General features: G+C 33.8%; 2 protein-coding genes across 14 annotated transcripts; one reads left to right on the top strand and one right to left on the bottom strand.

Annotated features, from left to right (window-relative positions):
- Positions 1-760: 760 nt before the first annotated feature.
- Positions 761-17,444, bottom strand: LOC101210978 (serine/threonine-protein phosphatase 4 regulatory subunit 3). Of its 11 annotated transcripts, none has more exons than XM_031882485.1 (24): positions 17,087-17,432; positions 12,585-12,665; positions 12,344-12,443; positions 12,047-12,131; positions 11,911-11,960; positions 10,129-10,208; positions 8,625-8,684; positions 7,778-7,877; positions 7,611-7,688; positions 6,131-6,198; positions 5,937-6,005; positions 5,786-5,863; positions 5,616-5,711; positions 5,348-5,418; positions 5,048-5,125; positions 4,847-4,940; positions 4,293-4,391; positions 3,644-3,858; positions 3,419-3,533; positions 2,836-2,967; positions 2,651-2,758; positions 2,452-2,561; positions 2,269-2,364; positions 761-1,940 (listed from the first exon to the last, which is right to left on the bottom strand). In XM_031882485.1, the coding sequence occupies exons 1-24, from the start codon at positions 17,129-17,131 to the stop codon at positions 1,391-1,393; spliced, it is 2,658 nt and encodes an 885-aa protein (XP_031738345.1). In that variant the 5' UTR covers positions 17,132-17,432; the 3' UTR covers positions 761-1,390. The 11 variants fall into 11 exon arrangements, 5 of the variants coding, with proteins under 5 accessions (XP_031738345.1, XP_004134241.1, XP_031738347.1 ...); XM_004134193.3 differs by having other exon boundaries at positions 5,048-5,134; positions 17,087-17,431; XR_004215207.1 differs by lacking the exons at positions 761-1,940; positions 2,269-2,364; positions 2,452-2,561; positions 2,651-2,758 and having other exon boundaries at positions 2,837-2,967; positions 3,644-3,779; positions 5,048-5,134; positions 17,087-17,443.
- Positions 17,445-22,309: 4,865 nt separating this feature from the next.
- On the top strand, positions 22,310-25,512 carry LOC101210152 (chitinase-like protein 2). 3 transcript variants are annotated; one of them, XM_004134189.3, is made up of 4 exons: positions 22,310-22,927; positions 23,006-23,165; positions 24,082-24,500; positions 25,187-25,512. In XM_004134189.3, the coding sequence occupies exons 1-3, from the start codon at positions 22,537-22,539 to the stop codon at positions 24,497-24,499; spliced, it is 969 nt and encodes a 322-aa protein (XP_004134237.2). In that variant the 5' UTR covers positions 22,310-22,536; the 3' UTR covers position 24,500; positions 25,187-25,512. The 3 variants fall into 3 exon arrangements, with proteins under 3 accessions (XP_004134237.2, XP_011651079.1, XP_031739420.1); XM_011652777.2 differs by having other exon boundaries at positions 25,174-25,512; XM_031883560.1 differs by lacking the exon at positions 25,187-25,512 and adding an exon at positions 24,841-24,920.
- The last annotated feature ends 839 nt before the right edge of the window (positions 25,513-26,351 follow it).

Below are 26,351 nucleotides of genomic sequence, written 5' to 3'. Positions count from 1 at the left end.
CATGGGTCATCGTTTATGAAGTTTTTCCATTTGTAGTTTGATCCCAAATTTTATTTTACATTTTAACAATAAATGCAACATCAGCATTATTATTATCATTATTTGTCACTGCAATTTATTTCTATTTGTTAAGATATTTATATTAATATTCCTTGGGTTGAATCTAAATTGAGCAAATTTTAATCACATTATAACTAATATATCCTATTACAACGTAGGTTTAGTTATTTGCAAATTAGTCATTTTCCAAGTATATTATGATGAAATTCAAGGGGAAAAAACAGTATTTGAATCAAGAAAATTTTTACATAATCCATGATGCATTTATTTGTCGTAATTATTTATATTTAACCACGATACTTATTGAACAAAAACTAATTTTGTTTTCATTCGTCCGTTGAAAATGTTCTCCCAGCTAATATTTAGATGACTTGTTTAATGTTTATGTTAGTATATATAACACTGAATTGCATATCAGTTGGATTTCATATTTCTATCGCTGATGTATGTAACAAATAGATAGACACACAACACCACTAGCTAGTAACATGATCGAACCAGTGGTGTACATGCATATCACGGTAGGTATATACGAAGGAGGTTCATTAAGAGTCCGATCAATAAGGAGTCTAAATTTGGAGATGGGGTGAGAAGCTGCTAAGCCAACATCTCAAGTGACTAACACCAAATATTTGCATTACAATAACAGTTTCATCACGTTCATTACTTTTCATACGTTTGATTCATTTAAAAAGTTCAATAAATTGAAAATGAATAATTTCACAAACAAACTAGGTAGTGAACTCACTAAAAGTTAATTTACAGTTGCAATAAATGAGATTCAACTCTACATCTAATAAATTTGGACTCCGATCAACTATATGTATATATTCATCTCTACCTTTCAGAACTAAGTCCCCTATACTAAAAGAAAGACAAATGTACAGGGCAAACTTTTATGCCCTTTTCTCTATACCATTTCAAAGTTTGGTACCAACTAAATTATACCATGCTCCCCCAAGAGAGGAAGCGTTGTAATGGAGCAAGAAGAGCGTAAATTTAGACAGAGAGAGAGGAGGGTGACAATGCTAACCAGCAAAATTAATTCGACCAAATGTTTTACAGAGTAAAATGCTAGAGGTAAAATTGAGAGAGTAGAAGAAATCTTCCCTGCTCAGTTGCACTATACAGTAAGATGTCCTCATCTTCGGCTGAAACCGAAATCCCGAAAATCAACTATATTCCAAGTCTGCTGATTCACTTTCTTTCAGGAGTGCGTTGATCTCTTTCCGTGTAGTCTCAGAGCCAAGTATTTTTCACCTCCAAGCACATCCATGAGTCAAATATCATAATAATTTGGCAAGCACCAGAAGGAAGATTGATGCTAATACTAACTTAAAGATCCATTCACAGTCATTTCGGGCGAGGAATTTGGTGGTATCAGTGGATAGTCGTCCCCACCTAATTGATGATTTTCGGAAGTGATATGCAAGACACTACTGTTGGAGTAACTTCTAGAAGCTGTAGATTCCTTTTCCCTGCAACTTTCCTCATCAGAATTGCCGCTACTACTATCGGAAGAGCTGCTGGAAATAGCAGGACCTGTCTCATGATTTTTTTCACCTAAGCTTTTGTTCTCATAAGACGTACACATACTGGTTTGAGTAGTAGCTTTCATTGTCTTTGTACCAGGTAAGACGGCCTGACTCAGTGTGGTACACAAAGAAACAAATACACCATCTTTAGGCTTCAACTTCTTGATCAGTCGCTGCTTCTTGACCAATTCAGGTTCCTCTTGAGGAGCCGACTTCCGCTTCTGCCTTAGTGCTTCCATCATTTCATTGCCTTCGTCTGAAGTGTCAGGTTGTTTCCTCTGGGGGGGTCTGTAGTCTTCATCATCCTCGTCATCATCATAATCAACTAGACCACCTGACCTATAACTGAAAAGATAGAAGGTGCTATAAGTGTCGAATATAGCCTTTGTTAGATCCCCGAGGCACACATGCATAACCATTGTTAGATTGTCTAACATGTTCTTGGGATGGGTTCAATCAAGAGGGCTTGTAGAGTTTTAGAAATTCCAAGAACATTATGAAGTGCTTTTAGGGTAACACAATTAGCATGTCTCTGGAAAGAGCTTACATTTCAACGTGCTTATAGGGAACTTAAAGTGCTTAAAGTTCCCTTAATATGTGCTTTTTCCAAGCGTGCCCATGGAAGAATTATCACTTTTTTTTTTTATATCAAAATGAGATAGCATGAAAATACCTTACTGATGGGCAATTTGTAGTAACACCATTAGATAGAGCAGGTTGAGACTCAACATTCTGTTTGGGAGCAACAGATGCAGTATCCTCTTCATCACTGAAATGGGATAGGTTAATGACAAGAAAATATCCCAGAAAGAAATGTTTTACTTTATAGTAATGTGAGAACAACAAAATTGTATACCTGTCCTCATTGAAATAGTCTTCCTCTTCTTTCTCTGGAGCACGCTCATCATTTTTTTTCCGAGGATCTGACGTGTTCGAAATGCCTTTCATTTCACAATTCTCAAGGCACTGCAAGCACATACAACAGATGGGGGCAAAATAGAATTTACATAAATTGAATAGAGAGATGGAGCCAATCAGAAGGGACAAAAGTTTACCTGCTCATATTTAATTTTTAAAGCTTGAATGGAAGACAAATTTTTGAATTGGGACAACTGATTCCAGAAGGAATCAACAATATATCTAACCAATAACTTCAAATTTTCCTGCCACAGGCATAAAAGAAAAACTCATAAGCTCCAGACAGAAAGGAAAAAGCGAGAGATGAGGGAACTTTATGTACCTTCCTAATAAACTCGAGAAGTTCTAAGACGGCAGAATTAAGCAGATTATACCGACTTCCGTTAGCAACAAATGCATCAATGATAGGTTTGAGAGTGCCGTTCTTGATAAAATAATTTATCAGATGTTCATCCTGCAAATTATTAAAAATCGTTAGGTAGATTATCCACAATCAATAGTGATGAGCAGCCCATTGGAAGAGGTAAAAAAAAAAAAAGGAAAAATGCAACAACGTAAAATGAACTATTAGATTTACTAGAAATGCAAGGGGATGCTTACTGGGACTAGAGAAAATTTGGGGAAATTTCACCAAGCAAGGTGGCATAATAATACATATTGATGAACATTCTTATTTCATCTGTCATCTATAGAAAGCCCATTTCTTACTATCGCAGAAAGCCCATATCTAAATTGGCATTAATGGCTATTGACTACCTCTACTCTACACGAGCAATAAAATTATAGCGGCATGGTGATGGGGTTAGATTGGTAATGGTCTACATCCACAAAATTTAATGGATTGCAATTCTAAGGTCAATCTTTTCTGAACATTATTTGTATCATAATTACAAATTCACACTTACATGCCGTGAAAGAACAGTACGAATAAATCGAACTGCCGCAACAACCAAGTATTTTTCCTTCCGTCGTGTTAATAGAACCACTTTATCTATCATATTATTTAGGAGAAAATTAGACCTGCCATAAAGTAATAAGAAAATAAGCCATATAGTCTTTAAAATGTATATAAATTGATTGTAAAGGGAATTCAATCTTGGTACTTGAAAAGAAAAGGGCACAAAGATTACTTTATTCTATATGGATGTTGTTGAACACAAAAGCAAAGTAATTCGCATATGTTTGACAAAATCTCAGGCTTCACGCCATTCTTATCTCCAAGACTTCCACCAGCACCTTCAATTTTCTTGGCTGATTGAAAACCTTCTGTAGGACATGATGTTGTTATAATATCTATTAAATGGCCCAAATGCTTCTCATAGAAAATCTCAATAATTGAATCTCTCTGCAAATAAAAAAAAAACAGTAGCACATTTCATGACAAAATGGACAGAGAAAGCTATTCAAGCAATTGCAAAAGGAAAAGGAGAAGGAGAAGAGAGAGAGAGAGAGAAACAAAAAAAAAAAACAATCACTTCTTACGTGAAAATTTTTACTGACAAGTTTTTCCAAGATTTCAGCAGAAATATAAGAAAATAGAAATCAGCAATCAAAATGTTACACCTGCGTAAATAAACTCAAATGTGTTGCGACACAAAATGCAAAGCATAATACATCTGTTGTATATTAAAGAAAAAAACTGAAGAAGTTCAAAAGGCAGGATGGCAAGATATCATAAAGCAGCAACAAACACTATGGGAATTTCAAAATAAAATTCAACAATACTTGCATTAAAATAATATAGATAGAAAGTTATTGGTAAAAATGTTAAAAAGGCACCTGGACTCCAGACAATGCATACGTATCCAATAGACTGCGAAGAATTTCAAGAAACTGGCAATGCATGTTGTCCCCAAAATCTGTTACCATACCTTTGACCTGCAATTAACAAGTTTTTTGTTTTAATCTTAAAGAAAATAAAGGTCGCAGCAACTTTTTCTGCACACAACAAGCACTAATTAATTGAAACTGGTCAATTAAGTTCTCAAAGAAGTCAGTTCCCAATGTCTTAAAAGAACAGCAATTCTATCATGAACATGCATGATGCATTTCCTTTTCTTGTGAAAAGTTTGTGGAATTTTTCCCGAAGATAATGAAAAGAGATGGTTAAGGAAAGATAGGTGATGAAAGAAGAGAGCATTTTTCACTGTTAGGTCAAGTGCTTCTACATGTTAATAAGTGATCAAAGCCAAGAAAAAAAAACAATCAAAAGATGTATTCATCTTTGGGTTGTCAGGAACTAAATTTGCGATTAAGATTGCTATCGTATTCTGGGTTCTTTGTGATTTTGTTTACACACTAGAAGAGAGAGAAAGAAGATTGATCATGCATACCAAGAGTCCTAAGAGTGGAAATCCTTCCTGTCGAACAACATGAGTACGCAAAAGACTTGGATCCTGATTCAAGAAAAGAATGAGGATATCTGTCCTGCAATCATAAACTAATGCTTTACTGGGAGAACGAAAAAACTATCATAGATTAAGAATTAAATGCAGACAAACGGGAAGGTTAAACTATGTCATTGACGTACTCACCCTGTTAAGACAAGCTTCTTGTCTTGACTCTGTAACACATCAGTAATGATGTCAAAGATACCTTCATTCATAAGGTCCCTGTAGAAACTGGAATGAACACAATAATCATAAAAACTAATTTCAGACTGAAAGATAAAATCATTTGTGATTGAAATGGAATCAAGTGGATGGGAAATGGCGGCAACATGCCCCATTGGACCAAAGCAGGTTTCATCCATCCATACATCTCAACTTAAGTCAGTTAACACAAAACCAGCAGGAGCATATAACTTCTTGACCTTAAAATTAACAGTTATTTACCTGAACAATCTAAGCTGTTGCACCATTTGTAGGCTTTTGCTTAAGCAACAGAACTCATGCAGAAAATAAACCTGAAGCACAAACAAAATACCAATGATATTCTTTGAGGAACAAGACAGAAACCAAATTCTAACATGGAATTGTGAATAACATATTTCAACTTGATGCCAAAAATAGAATATCCATTGAAACACCAATGCACAGTGGGAACATACAATCACACACGGACAGACAAATGAATAAGATTAAATATATAACCAATACTCACCAAGTCTTTTTTAGAGTCACAAGATGTGGAGGGAGACCTCAACCTAGCCATTAATTCCTGAATAAAGGTACTGTCTTCCTTCAATGCAGTAACAACCTGCAGGAGAAGAACGCCTTCAGACTACGACAGTATAAAAGTCTAACAAGCTCAATCAACAATCTAGATCTTACTGCTGCATTGTTAGCATGAATCATAGAATTCAGATTAGCAACCATGGAGTCATCCAACATTCGCACCAAAACAACATCCTGAAATAGACGATTAATAATTCAATGACAAAAATGGCAGGCAAGGCTAAAGTTTGGCACTCAATGACCGTACCTTTAAATAGCCAACTCTATATGTCTGATGTATTTTTGACAGAACAAGGGGATCCTTAATGGGAATAGCCTGCAATATTAGATTGCAGATAAATAAAGATCAATATAAAAATTAAGTCCAAATATTCCAGCAGATGGTTTCATGCATCCCTCCCAACGTTCCCCATCAGAAGAAGTTAACACTATCAAAGATACCTCCTTATATACAACGTGTTCTTTCAAGAAATTACGAAATTGCTGAGTATGTGGAACCTCAGGATCATCTGGCATTGCAAATAAGAAAAATCAGATATTTGTAAATAATAATGAGCCTATTTATTTTAGGATGAAGAATCAGTTAGTTGATAATATTAATAAATAATAAGGAATCTATAAAATACGTAATGAATTCTTTACATTATCTTTACTAAATTTTATACATTTGAAATGGAACAGACTGAACAAATGTAATTTCTTTCTCCTTCAAAAATTGTGTGGTTTCATTGTTTGATATAGCAACAAAGTCGAAGAAAATCTACCAAGAGCAAGGGATGTCTGCAAATTACTATATATGGCAATTACAGCAATATTTTGCCGACAAGCAATCTAAAGACTAAAACTAGAAAACTAAATTCCCAAGTTGCCCAAAGAAGCAACAGACGAATAACCGAATATTTGCCTGTAAGTTGTTAAAAACGAACATTTTAGTCATTTAAGTTTAAAAACACATTCTAAGGGTCTGTTCAGATCGAATTAAAAAAAAAATGTTTTTCAAGAAATTCATTTTTGTTAAACTCTTTTTTCTAAAAATTGTTTAAAATATACTTAAAAATCTATTTTGAATGGCTTCCAAACTAGTTTTTTTCAAAACAACCTATTTTCTAAATTAAACACTTGAAAATGTAGTCCAAACACACCATAAGTTTTCGAGTTAAATTGACTAACAAACGAAAAATGCAAAATGTTATTAAATTAAGTTAATCGAAAATATTATTGTCAAGTAAAGGCACCTCGTGTCAAGCAAACTAGTAACAAGTTGTAGTTGTCAAGTTCAAGAAACGATTATTTAATATAATGACACTTTATTTTAACAACTAAGGATATAGAGAGTATTTCAAAGAGACGATCTAATAGTTATTATTGTTATTATCAAAAAAGATACCACAAGACGAAAAAAAATTAGACATTTTTTAAAATAAAAAAAATTGTAGTTAAAAGTAAAATAAAAAAAGAGATGAAAAAAGAAGAGGAAGTAACCCATGGGGTTGAATAGTGTTGCCGTTGCCTATCCCATGGGAAAAGGTTTAAGAAGTCATTCTCACTAAACCCTTACCCCAAACAAGAACTGGGCTTAGGATGTGTAAACCATCCCACGCCCAACCCTCAAAACAAACAAACAGCCCTTATGTGGCTAGAAGATGAAAGGAGAGGCCAGAATTTTATGTTCTATAGAGATTATGGCTGCAAAGAAATAAGAGAATTTTTTTTAAATAATCAAATACAAAATAAAAAGCGAAATGGTATGTACATCAGGAAACACAAAAAATCATTAAATACGCGGTTAATACTTATGCAACATCCTAAACCATGACAATAACAGCACCATCCAAATATATTATAGACAATAGACCACAACAGGACAACTTGAACCATGCAAAATCATTTAAGATTACTTTTGAGAATTATCAGAACTTACACTCAAGTGAACCAATAATATCCATAATGAGCTCATCGCAGAATAGCTTATCGAAGATTTGTGGACTGTTGAGCATAACTGAGAAGTTAAAAGAAAATAGAACAACTTTTATCAGAACCAGCACCACCAGTCCGTAATAACACAATGAAGGCAAAACTCATACTAACCAATTCCTCTAACGATTTTAAATATCATGTGAAGGCCATCGGTATTTTCCAAATCTTCACATACTCGAAAAAGGTTCATCAGCTTTCTGAAAAAATCTTGCTGCATTACAACAATATGTTTCAGTAAGACAAATTTCACAATCGTATCAGACACAGAGACACTAATCTAGTAACTCGAAACCTAAGGGGAAAAGATCATATACCCAACAATAGAGCCAATAATTTTTAAAAAAAAATTAAATCACATATCCTGCATTAATTCCTCCTTTTTACCCCAAATCATGTATTTAAATCCTCAAGCACAAATCTCATCAAAAGGCAGCATCATGGAAAAGATAAAATAGACTGTAAGGTCGAAGGTTTAATTTCCCGGAACTATATCATGAGAATAAATCCATAAAACACCAACAAGTTTGTTCAGTAAAAAGCCTATTAAAAAACAGAAAAAGGAAAACACACAAAAGATAGGCGTCAAAGAAATGTGACTTGTTGACATAAAAAGTTTATGAAAGATAACCAAGACTTGGTCTCAACAACACAACAAATGCACCTATGTAATTTCAGTGTATGATAGACATTGAAAGAAATTAATATAAAGAAAAGGCTATCTGATTTGGGTGCAGTTCAAGGAGTCTGATTACAAAAAGAACTCCAGAGAGAAGTAAACAAATACTAGACTTCAACCCAATCCTTTAAGAAATTATAAAGAAACGTATCAAAAAGATCATTCAGAGTCTACCAAGCACCACACCTAAACCAGGCACCTTGAGTACCACCAACATGGTGCTCTTCAAATTGAAATGAACTAACAGCCAAAAGTACCAAATCATAAAATTCAAGCTCTTACGTCATTCAATAGTAGTTCTGTCAACCTCATTTGATCTGCAATTCCACTCTCAACCACAGTCTACAAAACAAATAATAATGTGTTTAAAGAATTGTACAGATTACCCATTCAACTTATGAACTATAGAATGCAAAAAGCTATATGGTTCTTAAATCTTAATTAATATAATCAAAAGAGACTACTGCTCAAAATACAACAAATCTAAGGAGAAGACAAATATTGGAGACACACAACTAAAGAGGAAAATAGACCAAAAGGAAGAAAATCCAACACGTTGTGTAAAAGTGTTTCTTACTACACAAAGTGGTAATCTAATATCACTTGAGCTCTGGTATGTTCTCTTGTTGGAGGGATTTTGAGCATTAGGAGTTTTTTTAGCGTTGCTTCATCAAAGGATCCTTTTAGTGTGTGCAAAATTGAAGAGTTTCCACTTTGCTCTTTGTCAGTTTTTTGTTGGTTGGTTGTCCTTTTTGCGCTTTTTGTACTTGTCATTGTTTTTTTAATATTTGGAGGCATTTATAGATTTTTAAAAGTTTATCTCTAATTGGTTGTACTTGTTGTTCTTATATTTACTTCTCTCCTTTTGAGAGATTGTATCTTTTAGATTTTTAAGCCTTTTCATTACATCAATGAGAAGACGTTTCTTGTGTTCAATTAAGACATTCTAAATACCCAATGGAAGGTTTTGCTTCTGGTTCAAAATAATATCTATTTAACATCCTCGTTAGTAGTACGAAACATATTTATATGCATGTACATATGGTATTCTTTTAAGGGGGCATAAGAATGGAAAATAACAAAATAATTAGATGAATGTATCCAATTCAGCAAGGTTCGGATTTAGAAAGAACATTATAACTTCTAACACATGAATAGACAGAAGTGAACACCTGTCAAAGATCATTCACAATATGCTGTTATAGGGAGTATTCATTCAATTTTGGGCATGTTAGAAATAATTAGATAGAGAGAAGATTGTTACAGTCTCATAAATTCAGGGTATAAAGCTGCTCCAATACTGTAAAGCAAAAATATAGAGAGAAAATGAAACCAAGGATATTAAGTGGACATAAATCACTAGGGAGAATTTAACTGAATATATATTTTCTTTTTTAAATAATTGATTGTTTAGGACCTTCTAGCTTCTATATTTCGACACTAGAAACTTAGATAAAATTTCAAAAACTTCTTAAAAAATATGAAAGAAAATAATAAATTGTCGTTATTATCATCATTCAAATTCATAAAATATTGATGAAGTTTTTAAACAACAATAAACACCACCACCACCCTAAGGGAGCATCACCAGAAACGTGTATCCTAAACAATTTAATCATCAAATAGTCCTTCATCAATTCCAACCCTGATGTTTAACTTCAACTATGTCATTTTTTAAGCAAACTTCAACTTTGTCATTATTTAGCCCTCAACAACAAATCATGCTTCTCCAATAAAAGAAGAAACACATGCGAGAAAGAAAGACAATGGATACATCTCCCAACACCTTAAGTATTAGTGGAAGTGTAGATAGTTCAACGGCAGGAAGCTCCTTTAGCTCACTATTCACACTTTGAAATGCCTCGTCTGCACATAACAACATATGATTAAGGAAAACAAATATCGTACATTATTTCTCAACCAATAAAACATTAAGCACATGATTACAAAATAAAAGGAAGACAATGAAAAGAAAATCTTCTAGTTCAATGTCAAAGGTATATACATGCTGATGTACTTCATAATTTTTTCTTTATTTGTCGATAAATAAAACAATTTTCATTGAGGAAAAAAAAAGAATACAAGGGCATACAAAAGAACAAGCCCACCAAAACACTCATACTAAAGGAAGGGGTTCCAAATATGTAAATATTGCCAAGAGAATAATTACAAAAAAGTTTCAAAACCGAGCCCCAAATGAACACATGAAACCTCACTAAGAATAAAAAATAACGAGTCACTATTTCTAACCTCGACTTTCTAATGTTCCTCTCCCCCCACATATCCCATGACACCGCAAGCGCGCACACCATTGCAAACCACAAAAAACGATCTTTCTATTCGAAAGACGGATGGAGGAACTCCCTGATCATAGCACGAACGTCCTATTGGATAGCAATCCAAACATCAAACTCCGGCAGGAAGAACCTCTACGCAGCCTAGGCATAGTGACAGTCCCAAAGGAGATGATCTAGGTTTGCCTCTGCTTTCCGATATAGAATACAGCAGAAAGGTCCCATAAACGAGGTCGTCTTCCTAGCTGACTAATCTAAAGTGTTCGCCTGACCAAGTAAAGAACATGATTTTCTTAGGATCTTAATTCTCCAAACCATATCAAAAACTGACCCCCTAATGGAGGAGGGAACTTAACCCTCCCCCCACATATCCCATAGCACCGCACGCCCGCACACCTTGGCAAACCACAAAAATAGTCTCTCTCCAAAAAACAGATAAGGAAGAACTCCCCAATCGTCGACAAACGTCATTTTAGAATGACCCTTGGCTAAGCTATGGTATTCTTTCCAGTTTCCACTATTCATCCTAGGCTTTTTCGTCTTGCTCTTTGCCAAGAGGTTAATATGTCTAATTTGTGGGTTCCATCCAAAAATGCTTGGGATACAATTACATCATAATCTTTTACTGAGTTGGAAATTTTTTAATGGACATCCTCATCTCAACATCTGTCATTTGCCATATTGCACTCTTCTAATTCATAAATTTGGCCCACTGAGCACTCATTGGTTTTTACAATTAAATCCCTCATGGCTGATTTGGTAGGCACAATGGATCCTAATCTTATATGATCTTTACATAGTTATTTGGAAAGACTGTTATCCTCAAAAAGATAAAAATCTTTCATTGGGCGCTCAATCCAAGTTATTTGAATCTTGGTGGAGCTTTAAAAATATCAAGGGCCTGAAGAATGAAGACGTTTTATTATAATAAAATAGAGTGGCAATGGCATAGATGTAATTTGAACAACATTTTGTAAGATCTAAACCACCCCAAATCCATCAAGTTTTTTTCAACAAGAAACACTCCTTATTAATATAATAAAAAGAAAAATTGTTCAAGAGAAACAAACTCCACAAAGAAGTGAAAATAAAATAAACTAGCCATATCCATCAAGTAAAACACATTCATTAGATACACATTAACTAGATCAACCTATGAATCATTCTATTGAAACTGTGCTTTGACCAATATGGTCGTGATTTTAAAGCATGCAAATGAAATAATAAGTAGTTTCAAGAATTAAAGGCTGCATATGAAGATTGTACACACTTACTGCTAAGATTACTAAAATGAAGATTCCTTTGTACGTTGCATATATTATCCCTGTATGAGGAGTGTATTAGACCCAAACTTAATGCAAAGCAAAATATAAAAATAAAATAAAATAAAATCAGAAAGTTAGCCGTCACCAAATGAAAGAGCATCCTGTAGCCTCCTGGAAACTAAGTGCTAGCTCTGTTGAATATTCAGGATCTCTCCATGAAATAATAGTATCTGCAGTTTCAAACATTGTTTAAATTGTGTATTCCATATTTAACTCTAACCCCTTGAAATCATGCTGCTGGTCTGCTTCCTTTTTTTTTTTCCCTTTCCTTTTTCTTTTTGAACAAGAAATATAATATTCCTAACAGGGAGAAGGGGCACACAAGGCCAAACCTCCAAACCATGAAAAAAGTGATTAGAGTGTCAGAATAATTCACTACTACCTTCTTGCTTCCTATAGATATCATCAGAGCTGATACGATGCAGAAGTAAAGTCTCATTGTCTTCCTCATCAATGACAAACAGCCCCAATTCCTCTGACCTCTATGATAATACATATAAGTTTAAACAAAAGTGCCAAATTAATTCTCTCATGATTAATTTATAACAAAACTCAGAGCATCTGTATGGATCAAGCCTTTCGTTGTTTCAGAAACATCAATAAGATCGAGAAGTCAGACAAACCTCCACGTAGTCCACAGTGACATGCCCTGTTCCTTGGTCATCCCACTTGCCATCATCATTCAATCGGTAGACCTTAACACGCTGAAAAAACATTTTCAAAATTCTATATTAATTTAATTACTTGGATTTTGTAGCAATTTCTATCCCAATGGAGGGCATACTAGACGATAAGACATTTATGATGTTAAAAAGAACAAGAAAACACAATTCAAGCACACCATTAGAAAACATGCACCAAAGGCCACATCAACCATTTCAAATTGAAATATACATCCCCAGATTTTTTTTAGAAGTAACAGTGAGGATTGAACAAAAGCCACAAAAGCATGCATGATACAACCAAGGGCAGGTTAGAGAGAACCCCAGGAAGGTCTAATACAAGAAGGCCTACCAATTTCTAGCAGTCCTAGGGTTGAACTTCACATGACGATAAATCTCGTATTCTGTTGAAGTACTGAAATAACTAATTTACCAACATCAGCTTAAGCTTTGAGTTGATTGGTGATTTAACATGTCATCACAGTAGGAAGACTTATGTTTAAATTTGTGGAAAGTTATTTCCTCCCCAATTAACATTGTTTTCAGCAAAATACATTTTTGAACCCTGAGGTTTGGCGTAGGTGTTTATTTGGTTCCTGATGTTTCAAAATAGACACCTCCCTGAGTTTTGAAAAAATGTTTTAAATGGTCCTTGCGATTGTTTGACCATTAAGATGACGACGTAGAATTAAACAAATGACTGAACTCAAGTGATGTGGCAAAACTTAATGGGTTTGGCTAGTAATGTGGCATTTTTTCTTCAATGAATTGGCTAAAATAATAAATCGCATACTACAGTGATGGTGAAGAAGGGAAACAAGGGTGAAGATGAACTGAAGTAGAAACCAGGCATACCAAATCGTTGTCGTCCATGGAGATCACATAGATACATTAGTGAATCTTAAAACTGAGGAATATTGATTTCAATTTCAAACCCTAACACAAACAAAATCGACCAAAAATAGGATTTAGAGATATGGATTCAAGAAGCCTATTTACAATCACTGAATCAGCAGATACCATGTTCATAATTTCGAAATATAACCCCTATTTATTTCTCAATTCTCCTCAACAAAAATCATAGTCTAACACTTTTTTCTCAAATTTCAACAAAAATGTACGAACTTCACTTTGCATCATTCCAGATTTGGTAGTTTCCATTCTCTTTTCGTTAATGGAGCAACATTGCAGTGCCAATGGTGGTGTGGCAACGGCTGGGAGTTTGGAAGAGAAAGAAGAGAGATGAGACGGGAGGGAGAAAGTCACCCAACAACTTTTTTTATTAAAAAAATGCCAAATCAATAATCATCTTTATAATGGTTAAACAATCTCAAAGGCCATTTAAAACATTTTTTCAAACCACAGGGACAAAAAGTGTCTATTTCAAAATTTCAAGGACCAAATAGACACCTACACCAAGGACCAAAAGTGTATTTTGCCCGGTTGTTTTCGAGCCCACAAGTGAACAAGAGTTTTAAAATCTTGATATCATATAATTAAATTTACCAAAACCAATTAGCTGAAGTTTTTAGATTGATTGGTGATCTATATGCTATGAACAAAAGGATCCTTAAACTCAAATTAAACATCTATACTAGTTAATTGCAATCAAGTCCAAACAAGGACTATCATGCGATAATCAATGTTCTGAAGGAGCCCACCCAAGCACGTGTCTGAGCCCTAAGCACAAGTCTAGCACCTTGCCTTGAAAAGCAGAAGAGCACATTAGGTATCTGCCTTTTGTGAAGCCCTAAGGCCCAAAGCCTTGGGTCTTGGGGCTTTTTCAATATTTTGAAAGAATAATTATTATTATTAGGGCTTTTCCTTCTTTGTTAACTAAAAATAAGAATTATCAAGCCTATATGCAAAACTCCTTCTGTTTAGGGTATTTTTTTTCATAGTTACACTTTAGTTATGCTTCTATTTTTATGTAGTATTGATGATATCAAATCTGATGTAACTCCATCTTGGAAAATTTGGTTCTTCAAATGATTACTTATACTATTGAATGAATTGAAATAAGATGGAGAACAGGCTTTTATAGCCTAATTCCATCGGTTACAAGCCTAAAACTAAAAAGTAAACCAAAACGTATAAGTAAAACAATTAGGAAACTAAAACTTAGCAATTAAGAAAACTAATTACATCAAGTACTGTTATACATAGTGTCTCAAACAAAAACACACACACACACTTTTCACACCCCTTTGGCTTTAGTAAACATTTACAACAATATTATAATATAGTGAAATAATTAATGTAATATCACAATAACAAACATTGAAACTCTATGCAACTAAACTTTTTTTTTATTTTACAAGGAGCAACATTATTTAAATAAATAATAATTATGAGTAATTCTTGATCACGTAAATAAACAATAATTTAAAGCAATTAAAACTAATTTACACATGAACTAAGAAGCAATTGATGAGTAATTCTCCCTCCACTCTAACCTATTCATCTATTTACCAAGAAAAAAAGTCCAATCTCCAAGGGGGATAATAACTACCTAGGTTTTAAAAAGTGAACATCCATGAAACATAAATGGGTTTTTTATATCCTTGCCAAAACCCTTCTCAAAACATGTGAACAAATAGGGCATTAGGTAATGCTAAAGACCCCTTTATGCTTAAAGTTGTTGAACACAAAAGTAGTTAATTCTAGTCTTTATACAGCCTGGAAGAACTTTTAATGGCGTTCAAGCATGAGGACTCTTTAACCACTAGCAGAACAAACCAATCCTTGGAGAAAACTAAGGGGATAAAAGTAATGTGAGAAGTCATTGCCCCACGTGAAGAGTCTGAGAAAGCACTAAAATCACTCCAACCCTGTTATACCAAGAGTTACTAAGTTTCTTTTTCTCCCAAAGTTGATTTTGTTAATTTTGCAAAACAACCATGCATATTGATGGTTTTTTTTCTTCACCAAGCACATGTCTCTATGAAGATCTTGTGTTATTTTAATGATCGCCCAACTTCCTAAGCATCTTCAAACCAAAAGACAAAAAAAAAACCATAAAGGCTTGGCTTGCTCATTTTTAAAATTAAAACCCATGAGGGCACAATGAAGCTCATACATATATGTATGACACTTAAATTCAATCAAGCCACTAGAGCTAAACAACAAAAACAAGAACCTGAAGAAGAAGAATAACAATATTCAAGCCAAGAAAAAAGAAATAGAGGGAGTGAATAACTGAGTTGAGCTGTAGCAACCAAGCAAGAGGGAGTGCATAAACGAAGCTCTAGGGTCTTCACTTGGCAGGTTCTTCACGGTTGTGTGAACACGTTAGATAGGCTCATGAGGAAGATGGCTTCACTAGTTAGGCTTTTTTGTTCTATTTTGTGTCAAACGGCAAAGGAAGATATGAATTATATTCTCTAACAGTGTCATTGTGCAAGTTGTGTTTGGGGTTCTTTTTCCAAACGTTAGAGATGATGTATGCTCATCACATAGACGTCAGTCATCAGTGACTCAGTGATATGAAAAGGGGTTCCTCCTCAATCCACCTTTAGAGGAGAAGGGTTATTTTTTATGGTGTGCAGGGTGCACGATCTTATGGATTTTGTGGGGTAAGCGAATAGTGAAGTGTTGAGAGGAGTGGATGGGGATCCCTCAGATGCTTGGTCCTTTGTTCGTTTTCACGTTTTTATTTGTGGGCTTCGATCTCAAAGTTTTATTTGTAATTATACAATAAGCATGGTTTTGCATAGTTTGAGTCCTTTATTGTAAAGGGTGTTCCCTTTATTTGTGGGCTTGTACTTTTTGTGTATGCTTGTGTATTCTTCATTTTTTTCCCCTCAATGAAAGTTGTTCTTTTTCATTAAAAAGAAAAAAACCAAAAAAAAAAAAAAACAAGGCAAGAGGGAGAAAGTTAGAGTGCCGTTTCTCTCCACCTATAAACAGTGTCAACACCGACAATGCTGGCATCACAATAACCCAATTACTTTCAAGTTTCAACTCTTGTCACGCTGTGCTAACCAATTCAACTAGTACAACAGTCCAAGAAGTATCTCAAAATTCAAATAAGTAGCGTTCTCAAGAGAAATGTAAATAACAGCAACCAATGGGTTAGTACGTAAAGACCTCCAACTAAACAATTCCCAGGAGAAAAGGGAAGCAAAATGTAATTAGAAATCCCTCAATCAGTAACCCTCGCCCATCTTCAATCTTCGATACCCGAAAGATCCTAGAGGTAATTAATAAAAACTCCGATTAACTAACCAAAATAAAAAGTTTGAGGAGTACCAAGATATCAGGCCCACACAAATACCACCCGCAAACAGCTTTTGCACTGGAAATAAAATTCAAAATAAACCTCCCCCGACGCAAAATAACAGAAGAAAGAAAAACTAAAATCTACAATTAGCTACTAAAAGACCAAACTCAAACTCCAAAACGAGGAAATTAAACCCGGGTAGGCTAAGCAGAGTTAATCATTTGAGTAAATGAAAGCTGACCTGCATCGAATTGGAGTTGGAGTGTGATCTATCGAGCGCGCCCATGGTGTGTGACGCAAAAAAACTTGGGTTGGAGTATCGAATTTAGAGGGGGGAAATGGAGGGAATATAGAAAGTTGAAATTAGGGTTTAGAGAATGAGGAGTGGTGAGAGGGAATTGAAAGAGAAAGAAGACATGGACGGGGGAGAAGGATGGATTTGGAAAACCCTAGAATCAGCCGTGGACGAACGAAGAAGAAGCAGTGTGAAGCTTCGCAACTCCCTTTTCTCTATCTCTCTCCCGCGGCTATTTTCTCTCTCCCTCGCGCTCTCTCCCTCCTCTCTCTCCTCTTTTATGGTTTCTCAAAAGTTTGGGAATTTACAATTCTGTGGCAGTGCGGGCGCTTCATCTACAAATTAACTATTACGCAACCAATTTTAAATTGGTATTATTGTTGTTGTTATTGTTATTATTATTAAGAAGCTTTTTAAATTTTCTCTCTTCTTAATTCAAATTTTGTTGATCCCATAAATCTTCCACCTATGTTTATTTTGAGATTAATATGTGTTTAGGAACTATTGTGTATGGAACTTATCTCTGTTGTCTTTCCTTATTGCATTTTCGTGAGTTTATAAATATTAAGAAAAACAAATTTATATGATGGAATGTTGATGGTCTACACTACAATGATAATTATTTCTCACGTGATTTTTTTAATTAAACTGTGTGTTTTAATCGTTCTAACAACCAACTTTAAACATTAATTCAGGTACGTTTGATTTTTTAGTGAAACAAGTTGATTTGACATTATTCTTTACAAGATTTATTGTTGGGTTTTGGTTTGCCAACAAAAAAAAATTATAATAAACGGTTAGAACGCAACAAAAGTTAAATTTGATCTAAATTAAAAGTATGAAAACTAAAACATGGGCTAATTTGAGTATGTTGAGTTGTATAAATAAACTAAAAAAATAAATCTCTATCTATTTTGGATTTAGTTTTCACTTTGAAGGATTATGCAAAACTATACTGGCCAACTCTTAAAAACTATTTATAAATCGTCAATTGGCTATTGTAAACATTGAAACATCTCGTTTCATCGTCTTACATTTTGGGTTTTTAGTTTTGAGTTTGTTTTCAATTTATAATATATATATATATATATATATATATATATATTAATTGTTATAGATCCATCGCTTAAATTTAAGTTTTGATTCAATATGGTAATTGAATTTCAATATTTACAGGTTTAACATTATTTCTTACTACATACTTAATTGTTTGTTTTCTAACATCCGTATGTATTTGTTTCTAGAAGAATTACAATCGATTAAGTTTCCATATTTTTCATTGCTATTAAAATTAACTTCAAAGTTATTTCAAGACAACTAACTAATATTAACTCCAACTACTTTACGTGAATATTTAGTGAAGAGGTTAAAGAATAAGTTTGAAATGTGTGGATCAAATTGTAATGTAAATGTAAAGTGAAAAAAGAAACATTCAACATACTTACAAATTATAGCAAAACTTTAAATTATCAATAATAAACACTTAGACGTTCATTGACATTTATCAACATCAACATTAGTAACTTGTGACATATTTGAAAATGCTTCTATAACTAAATTAAGCAAACTTTTATAAAGGTGTATATTCATAGTATCATCGTAGTTAAGTAATAGTTCACATGGCTAAATTAACTTTGATTGATATGCGTTCCAACAATATACATTGCTAGTTGCTCCCTTGTGTGTGAATGCCTAAAAAAACTGTATGTTGCTCATGAAAAAAAAAAAAGGAACAAGGTTAATTTGTATAACTTTCTCATATTATCAGGTACTTGTTAACACGATTAACTAGTGTATTCCCAAAGTTCATGGCTACATATGTTTCTATTAGTATGTCATTTTGTCTTATCACGAGGACTGAAACAATGTTGCTTATATCTTAGTCTCTAGGGAAACTTACGATGATGTATTCTATCGGTGTTTAAATGTAAATTTTATCCACTGACTTGAAGAAGGGAAGTCGTGATTGTTTGTTTTTATTGGCTTTAAAAAAGAGAGGGGGACCGAATAAATAAGTAATAAGAAAAGAAGTATGGTGTAGAAAAAGATAATTTAATAGGACGGTTTTATTTGGCCATTGGAGAGTCCTTAGGGAGGAATTAACGCGCTTTCTTTTTTAATTATCAATAAATAAAGTGGACAAATGGTGGTGGGTGGCGTGAGGGGCCCAGTTTGAAAAACGTTGTGGTTCGCACGTGAGGTGGGATTTTAACACGAGGGAAATTTGGAGAGAGAGGAGGGCCGAAAATTCTGTGCATTTCATTCCGTGGGCTATGGGAGATTTCATTGTGAATTAATGTGTTACTTAGTTGGGTTTCATGTCATATCATATCCCATCCACCTTCTCTTTTTATTTCTTATAAGTTTAAATGTATTTACCAATGTTTGTTTTCCTACCACTTGTTTTCAAAACTGTTGAAGTAATATAAATTCTAATTAGTTTTTCCATTCTTTTTAATAGGGTAGTTGTATTGTTTATGTTAGTCAGCCTCTTGTTTAGAGCAATGTTTAGTTTTAGTTGAGGATTAGGATTAGGATTAGGATTCGAACATCACCTATCGTAATCGTTGTCGGCTTAATCTCCAACCACCACCACAGTTGACTCCATCGACAAACTTTTAACAACCAACTCTTGCGACTGTCACCAACCAGTCTCTGTTGTCACCAATCAATCTTGAAAAACTATAATAAAAATACTTTTAGGGTTTAGACTACTCTCCCGTGAATGTGGTCGACCAACACCTCTGTTGACTCTAATAACGAATTTTCAAAAACCAACTATGACTTCTGGATGTGGATCTATCCGACGGGAGCAAATAATATTGATTGTCGCTACCAATCAACCTTGAAATTTTGTTATAAAAACTCTTTTACAGTTTAGGCTAATATTGGGCGATCATCGTCACACAATCTCTGACCACTGTTTGTGATGACTTTAATGTGAACTTTCGACAACCAACTCCTATGATCGTCCCCTCCCCATCATCAATCTCAAAAAAATTTAATAAAAACATGTTAGTATATTTAAAAACTATGTTTGCACAAATACTTAAAAAAACAAATTGTTTTTTTTATTTTGAGATTTTTTTTTATCAAGATATTTAAATAAAAACAAATTTTCGAAAAACTTGCACACCTTTAGTTTAATTATAACAATTTGAAATTTTTATTCTATCTACCTGTTAAACTTGTTGATAGTCATGTCTGAATATCGTAGTTAGATTTATTAAATTAACAGTACGTAATTAAATCAAATATCAATTTTCTATCAAATATATTATAATATAAAATTGTAGAAGACATGCATTCCAACTAGAAATAAGAAGCATTTTAAAAAATAACAAAATAAATTAAAATACTTATAAGTTATAATAAAGTTTTAGATTATATGTGATAGACTTCTATTATAGTCTTTATCAATTCTACTGATATAAGCATATCATGTCTATCGTTGTTTAGTGTTGATTTGAATCAATTAGTTAGAGAAATTGTTTGAATACATAGATATATATATATGTACACAAACACATTCAACTTGTTCATAATATTTTGCTAAGGTTAAATAGAACCAAAGAAAAAGGAAATGCTCTTTGGGCATGCATACCATTCAAGAACAAATATCCAATCGATTGGGCATGCATACCATTCAAGAACCCTAAACCCTAAAACAGTAATATAACCAACAATATCATAACCTAAAAGGGAATTGTCAAAAACCCTAACCTAAGTGGTATGCATATAAATAACCCTAACCTAAATTGTCATAACCTAAATAACTCATCAAAGCCAAGTCTATTTTGCTTACCTAGGATCTATAGTTTATTTTAAAAAATTACTAAAATAACTATAAAACAATTCACCAATAATGGTTTTAAATATGAAAGTCACACTCAATTCAAGAAAAATTATAAAAATGATAAAGTGGACAAACTATTTATATTTTGGGATAAAATCAAGTATAATGAGTTTCTTTTTCTTATGTGGTTTTTTGTCGTAAATAGTTTGTGTTTTTTTGTTATTTTTGAAAAATCCCAAAATAAAACAACAAACTTGAGTACGAAAAATTTTGAAGTTGGAAGGTCTGAAGTTTTCACATGCTATGACCATAGAAGGTCACAAGAGGTAAGGAGTGACTTTTTAAAAAAAAAAAATCGGATGAATGAATGAGGTATATCTTTAATAATTGAGGCCACTTACTTGGAAATTAGCAACTATAGTTGCATTTTAAGTTTTTTTATTACAATGCTTGAGATATAGTGCATGTGAGTCATTTTGAAGCATTGGTAAAATTTAAATGGGGAGTGACCCAATCTATTAGGGATGATCATTGGTCTATCGAAGTTAGTTTTTCAATCAAATCGCCATCAAATTGACTATGGTTGGTTTAATAAACAATCGAGCCGATACCAATGGTTAATGAGCAAATGTTTGTCAGTCGGTTTAACTCTCTATAATATTTTTTTCAAATTTATTGATTTGAAACTTTTCAAAACTGACATCGACCAACACCTTTCATTCTTTGACCAACCAACTTTGATTTGGTCAGTCAACTCAGTTTTCCAGTCTATCATGCCCACTCACACAATTTACAACAATGTTTCAAATATTGGTTATAAGAAGCAATCAAATCATAGGCATGTTCTATTTGTTAGTCTAAATTTTGTTTAAGGATGTGTTGGTGTTTAATATCAAAAGTTTTTACTTCAACAAACTACTCAATATTTAGACTAAGACTAGCGTTGCTTTACAAAGACACGTGAAGTTTGTGTTTTTCATTTGTCCCGTCTTAAAAAATTAAGGAGGTTATTTATAATACCACTTTTAGAGGCTTGTGGATAAAATTTTCCACACAAGTTGTCATGTTGTCTAACATACAAGATTCTAAGCTATAATTTTCTCTTCAATGGGTGTCGTGTTTCATAATAATATTCATACTAAAATTGAAGTGTGAATCCCGCCTTTGTTTTTTTCTAAACAAGTATAGTTGGTGTAAATATGGTTTAGATAACAACAAGTATGTACTACTATGTTCAAGGCACGGGGTTTGATCCTCATTATTACATACTACACATTGTTAATTAAAACTAGTGACAATAACAATAGATATTAATTAGTTATTTGGCAAGAGGAAAACCCCTCGACACGTGGGAGAGTGCAGGAAGGTGCAGCAGCACTGCAACAGAAGCAAACAATGGTCTGTTCGTTTCATCTTTCAACTTTGCATCGCTTGCAAATCACTCCAAAGTAAAAACACTGTTTCTCCTCCAACTTTGAAAAATCTCTTCCTCCTAATCGAGCTCTAATTTCACTTTCCATCACTTTCCCTCTCAAATGAAGCAATTCCCATTCCCCCCTTTTAAAATCCTTCCTCCATTTCCCCATTTCTTCATCACACAATGGAATCCAAGCCCTTCTTTTGGCTTCTGCTTTTGTTTCTGCTTCTGTCCGCCATCGCCGTCATTGCTGACGACTCTGAAGTCTCCGTCAAGCCATTGGTGAAGATTGTGAAAGGGAAGAAGCTTTGTGACAAAGGGTGGGAGTGTAAAGGCTGGTCGGAGTATTGCTGTAATCATACCATTTCTGATTACTTTCAGACCTATCAATTTGAGAATCTCTTCTCCAAGAGGAACTCTCCGGTTGCTCACGCTGCAGGGTTTTGGGATTATCGATCTTTTATTACGGCGGCGGCTTTGTTTCAGCCTCATGGATTTGGTACCACCGGTGGGAAGCTTATGGGGATGAAGGAAATTGCTGCTTTTCTTGGTCATGTTGGCAGCAAAACTACTTGTTAGTTTCTTCATTCTCTTCTTATGCTTCTTGTTTTTAATTATCTGTGTAGGTTTGAAATTTGATTGAATGTTTCAGGTGGCTATGGAGTGGCGACTGGAGGTCCGTTGGCGTGGGGTTTGTGCTATAACAAGGAGCTCAGTCCTGATAAATTGTACTGTGATGAATATTACAAGCTCACTTATCCCTGTACTCCTGGAGTTTCTTACCATGGCCGTGGTGCCTTGCCTATCTACTGGTATGTCTTCTCTAAATCCACTCCACTTTTAACATCCCACTGTTGATTGGTGGAAGGATATTTACTGAAGTTTGATGGTTGTGCTTCTCGACTTGGAATTTTGAATTCGTGTTGTGTTACCATTAATTACCTTAAACTAAATAGGATTTATTGGATAAACATGATATGGTGAACAAATGGATTAGAAAAGTGGTCAGTTTAACAAAATAAAGTGAGTTTAGGCTATATAATAATAGATTTAGAAGTTGCATCCACCATAGATTAGGAGTGTGAGCGAAAACTGAACAAACTGTTCAATCCGTCCAAAGGCGACTTATTTATTTGAAGGCTAAACCCGAAATAATATGCAATGTTTGTTTGTATATTGTATATCATGATCATTCCCTCCTTCCGGTCATCTTTTCGGCCATTTCAGCGTTGTCTCATGGCCCATTTTGTCCTGCCCCTGGCTAATAGCCTATGGCTAACCGGTCAAACTGAATCGATTGAACTGTTGGTTATCGGTATGGAGCAGTTCAGTTTTTATTATTATGTGTATATTTAAATTGTTTGGTGTTAGTGTAATGGTCAATACAGATAATGTCAAAAAATAAGGAATGGGTCAAAGACTCGAATTCATAGTAGTCACCGTGCATACTATATCTGTAGAGTCACAAATTAAAATCTAGAAACATCATAGAAGTTTTTTTATTGTTAAGTGACGAGATGGATTCAATTGTAAAAATTTATGATCTTAGATGGTGTCAACTCAATCATTATTCAACACTCTTATTAATGTCATTATTTGGTGAATGATGCCAAAACCATAAGTCAAAGTTCAAAATCTATAGTTTACAGACCAAATAGATGTGTGCGTAGACCAAGTTTGTCGTTGAAACTTATTGAGCTACTTTGTGCTGAATATGGGCTTTACCAGGAACTACAACTATGGAAAAACAGGAGAAGCCTTGAATGTTAATCTATTGGACCATCCAGAGTACATTGAAGACAATGCCACTCTAGCATTTCAGGCCGCAATTTGGAAGTGGATGACCCCAGTGAAGAAGAACCAGCCCTCAGCCCATGATGTGTTTGTAGGCAAATGGAAACCGACAAAGAATGACACACTGGCCAAGCGACTCCCTGGCTTTGGCACTACCATTAACATCCTCTATGGCGATGCTGCGTGTGGTCAGGGTGAAGTTGACTCTATGAACAACCCCATCTCCCATTACTTGCATTACCTTGATCTGATGGGTGTTGGCCGAGAAGAAGCTGGATCCCATGAAGTCCTTAGCTGTGCTGAGCAGGAACCTTTTGAGTCGTCATCTTCCTCGTCCTCGTCATCTTCTTGAGGTTCGTCTTTGTCTCAATCAATTCATTCTTGGTTTGATTCTATGGAGAATGAAAGAATATTAATAATTGGATTGGAAACTAAGATGTTTTGTGATGTATAAAGCTATTAAATTGAAGGGAAGGAAAGAATTCAAGTTATATATATGCTTTTTTTGTGTGCGAGAGTTCTGTGTATATATCCAATTGATACTGATTATTTTTCCTTCTGTTTGTTATAAGTTTTTTCATTTCATTTGAGTTTTTGTAGTCTATTAATAATCATCTTGTTCTTTCTAAGTTTGGAATGTGAACCATTTGTGATTTGAGTAACATAAATACATTTTATGTATGGATGTTGCAGATTATATTGGTTATCTGTATTTCTCAAGCTGTTGAAACCAAAGAGATAAAGAAATTAAACCTTCCGCCATCTTCTTAATATTTTCCATGAGTTAAGGAAATTCTCCTTTGCAAACAAATGATTCTTTTAGTCATCATAATTCAAGTTTAAAACTATGGTGTTTGGAACATAGAGTTAATCATTAGTTACGGTTATAATAGTCTACGCTTGGGATGTAAATTATTTTAATCTGGTTATGATCTTTTGCATTCAAGCTTAGTAGAAAACAAATAAATTGTAGGTTATACCTATAGATAATTGTATAACACTAATATTTGAAACTCCAACATGGAGTGTGTTATTATAGTTTATTCCACCAACTTTAAGCTAGAGGGCCAACAATATCATTCCTGGTCGTGTAACATTCTTCAATCTCAAATGTTGTTCTTCGTGAATGAGGCTCAACTAGTAGAGAGGTCCCGTCCACATATGGAATAATGGGTCACCATGAGGGAAATTTTACGAGTGGCACACCAACACATTATAGTGGCAAACAACGGAGCAAAGAAAAATGAAGGAGAGTGGGGCGTAAGTGAAATTTGGTCAAAGGTTAAAAATTAAATGAAAATGAACTTCTGCTTGTGTTACCTATGTGTAAATATTAAATGAAGAAAATACATATGTAGTTGTGTATACTTTTGCCACTAATGATGAATTAGCCACATCATTATCATATGTCAAGCAACCATTTAACTGCCATCATCATCAACGTTCTGTTAATTCAACTAACATCATTTATAATTATTTTTCGAAACTTTAGAAGCCAACCCTAGAGATTGAAGGTGTGTTTTCTCCAAAGAAAAAAAAAAGAAAACTTATTATTTTCTCGAAAGGTGTGTTTATTAATATATGCAGTTATTATTTTGTCCCATTCACTTGTAAAGTTAAAATTGGCCTCTTCATTCAAATTGGTTGAAAAGCTCCAATTTTTAAAAGGAAGTCTCTAATTGGACAAAATAGCATGTGGGTTTTAAAATGAGTAGATGACATATAATTGAAACTCTCACATTGGCCAAGTTGATAGGTTGGTGTGATACCATTTTTCGGTGGATTAGACACATCGTGATTCTACTTTTAATCCTCCACAACCCATATCACCAAACTCAACAAAACTCTACTTTTAGTATCTATGTTTTAAAATGTATTTTTTTTAATGCATGAGGTCTTTAAAGTAGGATTACATATTAAGTTAGAAGAATAATTTCTAAAATCAAATCATTTTTAGATTTAAAAAAAATAATTAAATATCATATTAAGAAAAGCAATCAAATAAAAAATACTTTAATGTCCTTTCAAACAACATTTTTAAAAACTAAAAAACTAATAACGTATATTTTTTAAAACTCTTTTTATATATTGGAGTCTAGATATATTTTTAATTTTTTTTGAAAAAATAGAAAAATAGAAAAATACCCTATTTCGTAAGTATAAATAGTTTGTATTCTTTTTATTATTATTAAAAAATACCCTTT

The sequence above is a fragment of the Cucumis sativus genome, chromosome 3, assembly GCF_000004075.3.
Source record: "Cucumis sativus cultivar 9930 chromosome 3, Cucumber_9930_V3, whole genome shotgun sequence".
NCBI lineage: Eukaryota > Viridiplantae > Streptophyta > Magnoliopsida > Cucurbitales > Cucurbitaceae > Cucumis > Cucumis sativus.
Note: the sequence above shows the minus strand (reverse complement) of the source record. Positions and strands in the feature narration are given on the sequence as shown.